Source organism: Priapulus caudatus, unplaced genomic scaffold (assembly GCF_000485595.1).
Source record: "Priapulus caudatus unplaced genomic scaffold, Priapulus_caudatus-5.0.1 Scaffold336, whole genome shotgun sequence".
Classification (NCBI taxonomy): Eukaryota; Metazoa; Priapulida; class Priapulimorpha; order Priapulimorphida; family Priapulidae; genus Priapulus; species Priapulus caudatus.
In genome coordinates, this window is record NW_014577397.1 from 105,733 (window position 1) to 110,141 (window position 4,409).

Below are 4,409 nucleotides of genomic sequence, written 5' to 3' on the forward strand. Positions count from 1 at the left end.
ATGTGTGTCTTTCGCTGTTATTTTCAGTTAAAAGAGCATTCACGAGCAAGGCGCGCATCTCCTCGTGCGTTACAGATTAATACAGTTTAAACAGGAATGATTAATCGTGAAGATAAGTTGTATTGCAAAACTACCCATGTATATTATCAAGATATTATACACAATAGTCACTGCACTGTCAATCACAGTCACTGCATGTGTTGCCCTTCGTGGTGATGACGCACATTTATTGCGGCGTTCTAAACATTCGTTAACAGGAAAATACAGTCAGAAAATCAACGTATCGTCTGAGCGTTGTGAGCTGACACTCATTTTCACGTTGTATCTATAAAAAAGCTAAATATTCGCGTTCTGGTTCAATAACAACAACAACTCTTTTTTATATGCAAGCAATATTTTTTGCATGTATGATACAAAATAGCTGCGCTGAGACAAGCGTGCCACTTTACGACTGCATTGATTCCCCGCGGTGATGTCGCATCATGGCGTAGTCACGATGGATACATTCAGAACGGATGATGAGTGATGAAATTAGATGAGACCAATCGTTGTAATGCTGGAAGTTTAGAAAAGTCTAATGGTAAATGTTAGATGTGTGTGATGTTAGAAATGTTAGAAATTTGAGATGTGTGTAATGATGAATGCTTGAGTTCGTTAGGCCTATTCCATGGAGAGAAAGGTGTGGATTTCTTTACTGTTTTAGTTGGCGTTAAGGTGCTCGAACCGACCCCCCATAAGTTGAATAATGATCGTCGGGCATGCCAAATGGTTTTTGTTACCAATTAATTTCGGTTTGCTACCAGAGCAGCTTGGACGAGTGACACCCCGTATCTGTTTTTCTGAGTCACTTTTCATCTCGTTTCCGCTGCACCTCATTCTTCTATTTCTGTGAGAACACAACGTTAACCGTGCGTGGTAGCCGCACGAGAGCCCCTTAAATCTAGTTTAAGCTATTCGCAGTAAGTCCGCGAACATCGCGCTGTATATATATCCTCCGAAGAAAAAAAAACGAAGATCGGCGACCTTTCAGCGTCTGCGAAACGCTCTTCAGCAGAGCACTTGACTCTTGCGAGATAACAAGCACTACGACGGGCACACGCTCGAATAAGACAGTGAAATACTATAGATCGTACTGCATGCATCGTTGGCGCGCGTCTCATCATGCATGCCAGTGTGGTGTTGTTGTTGTGTTAATCTCGCAGCCTCGCCGTCTCTTGTCTAGATATCTATAGCTTACACGCGCGACGGACACGACGGCATCTCCGAGCCGCTCAGACCGGCGGGCGGCGGGTGTAGTTATCACGCCGATGGCTGATCGAATCAGCAGATAATAAGATGTTTTCAGCCGAACCCCCGAGAACTGATCGCCGGACAATGGGCGCGAGTGTCCGGCCACCGCGAGCTTCTGCGCGCGGCGCGTAATTTGCGCATTAGTTGCGACCGTGTTGCTGCTGCTTGCTGCTGCTGCTGCTGCTGCTGCTTGCTGCTGCTGCTGCTGCTGCTGCTGCTGCTGCGTGCACACACAGCAAACATGCGGGACGATGTTTCACGCCCGCGTGGCCAGACGAAGCGGATCGTTATCTCGCGTCGAGGGGAGTCAATCGTCGCCAGCATTTCTGCCGCTGAATGACTGACTGACTGACTGAATGTCTTAAAAGGCACCGATGCCTGGCAGACGATAAAGCGCTCGACACTGTCGTCTGCGGCAACTAACATGGCGCGCGTCCAACCATTCAGGCGATGTCTAGGAATTGAAACTCACTTCGCCACTTGAATATCCTCGATTATCTGCGTCGGTGAGCAGGTAGGCTGCCGGGGTGAGTTTTTAGACGCCGCGAACGAACAAGCGTACAAGCGTCGGCAAGCGTACAAGTCGTCGAGAAAATTTTGAGCAAACATCAAAATGTCTGTTCATGTGTCAGTGCTCAGCGATAGAGGAGAGGTTTACCGCTCGAGAATTGTTATAACACTATACTTATCTCATAAATTTACTGGGGTACTACTTACAATTATTGTTGAGGCAGTCGGCATCCATCACAACATATCAATCAAGAACATCGACCGTGCAAAAACCACACGCTTGAGAAAGGGGTCGGTTAACAGCCGTCGAAAGATTTTAGAAATTCAAATAAAAGTAGAGTAATTAATACCTTTCCGCCAAATCGGAATAGTCAACCATCTATTTTCATATATTTTTTTGGGCTCGTGAAAAAAAAGGTGCTATGTACTGTTATTGTGAACGGTCTTAATTATTACCATTCGCCAATTGCGAACAACAATATACACAAATATATACGAATTCAATACAGATAATAATAATAATAATAATAATAATAGATAATAACAATAACTTTGGACCAATATTATTAAAGTAAGAGTGAGAGGAGCGCACCGAGCGGAGTAAGGACTGGTGCGCACAAAAGATGTCGGGGCCAGTAGGTCGAGGCGGCGACCATCCGCGACAACGCACGCATGATCACCTGTCCACTCGGGTGACAATGCGTTAATTAGATTATCCGCGTGTTTACGTGGATTAATGCAGTGGCTTGGCGACACAGCGATCAGCGGACTGGGTGAGGTTGCTCCGGCAATTTGGTTCTGATTAGTTGTGATCCCCACAAGGGTGCCGCCGGGGAGACAAAGGGGCCGGCATGGGATGGAATGACATGCAGCGGGGTGAGAAGGACGTCAGACGTGACCTGCCCCGCTCATAAAACTCACTTGTTGCATTCGATGTTAATTTATTGTCACTTCTGGTCGTTGTTTGGTTTTGCTGTTTTTGGATATTGATGCAAATTTGTTTCATCACTTCGCATGTCTAGATTATTAAGCTAATTGCTAGCAAAGCTTCCTATTATCGGATGCAGGAAAACATTCTTAGTGACAACTTGCTTAGTTACCATATGGAAATTTGTAGCAACACCTGCATGTTAAAATTGCTAATAGAAGAACATGAAGAATGTAACACATATTTTTGCATTTTGCTCTCATTGTTGAAATACACAGAAAACGAGTGATATTAATAAATAAAACTTTTAATATAAGCTAGTATGTTTACATACGTGAAACATGTATTTAGTCGCAATATTTACTATGCCATCCTTGCATACAACACGCGCGCTTGCACACACACACACACGCGCGCGCACGCGCACGCGTGCATGCATATGCACACGTAAATGCACGCGCGCAGGCAAACATGCACCGAACCGCACAATTATACACATACACGCACATGGCCATACACACTTACACGCATGCACCCACACGCGCGCTCCCAGGCACGCATAGAACGCACCCCCACACATATGTACATACAGACACTAACGTCTATCTTGGTGTATATGGCCATTAGCGCATTTTAGTTTAGATCCGTATAGGTCTACAGCTATCATTTGCTTGTGTGTTTCTATATATGTATCCAATCATCCGTCGCTTAAAGTATTATAATTTTGTTGTTGATTGTTGTACTTAGCGCAACAGCAAACGATCCAGCTGTCCCTAATTATTGCTACCCATCGCGCTTATTCGCGGAGCGTCTCCATTGCTCCGCCCATAGGCGTGTCCGCGCTGATTGCCAACCCTTATATTATTACTCATTTGCGCGTGTATATGTTTGCTTGGCGGGTGAAGGTAGCGCCTACCTGACTGTGTCGCAGTATATATGCACATTAATTCCACAGGCACGCGATGCGTGCGTGATAAACGTGATAGGTATGAATAGAAAGTTTACAATCTAATCATCGTTGGAAGAAACCGACGCCCTTACAGCTAACCACACGCGATGACGTGTGTGACAGCGACGCCCGCTGCGTGATTCCACATCCAGTTCGCTCTACTTGGAACGCACGTGAGAGAGAGAGAGAGAGAGAGAGAGAGAGAGAGAGAGAGAGCGAGCGAGAGAGAAAGAGAGCGCGAGAGAGAGAGAGAGAGAGGAAGACGGCACCGGAATTTAGACCGCGCCACAAATCGATAGCTCAGACGATGACCGCCTACCCTCCGTTTGGCTTTACATTTCCGCCGACCTCGCAGGTAAGCTCAGAAATGATGTCGACGTACTCATGTATAGATTTAACGAAATGAAAGCCGATTAGTGTCTGAGTCTTTTCGGCGGATACTGTGTAAATATGGCGGCTAATAAAGCGGATAAATTTAAATTTGCACGTATATGATTATTTGCATTAAAGTAGCAATTAATTTTATTGAAGTTCATGCGGTTTATAAAGCTATATTGCGCTCAATTTAAATCCGCGTACATCTATTAATTACACTCACTCTCACGTACACACCCCGTGCACACACGCACACGCACACACCACGCACACACCACGAACACACACACACACACACACACACACACACACACACACACACACGCACGCACACACACACACACACACACACACACA

The 4,409-nt window shown here is 45.5% G+C and overlaps 1 protein-coding gene across 1 annotated transcript in view; it reads left to right on the plus strand.

Moving 5' to 3' along the window:
• Positions 1-3,627: 3,627 nt before the first annotated feature.
• The window catches only part of LOC106809201 (iroquois-class homeodomain protein IRX-4-like), a 13,112-nt gene continuing 12,330 nt past the window's right edge, over positions 3,628-4,409 (plus strand). Inside the window, exon 1 of the mRNA XM_014812197.1 lies at positions 3,628-4,032. Coding sequence (XP_014667683.1) covers positions 3,985-4,032 — 48 coding nt within the window. The 5' untranslated portion in view covers positions 3,628-3,984. The remainder of the gene's footprint in view (positions 4,033-4,409) is intronic.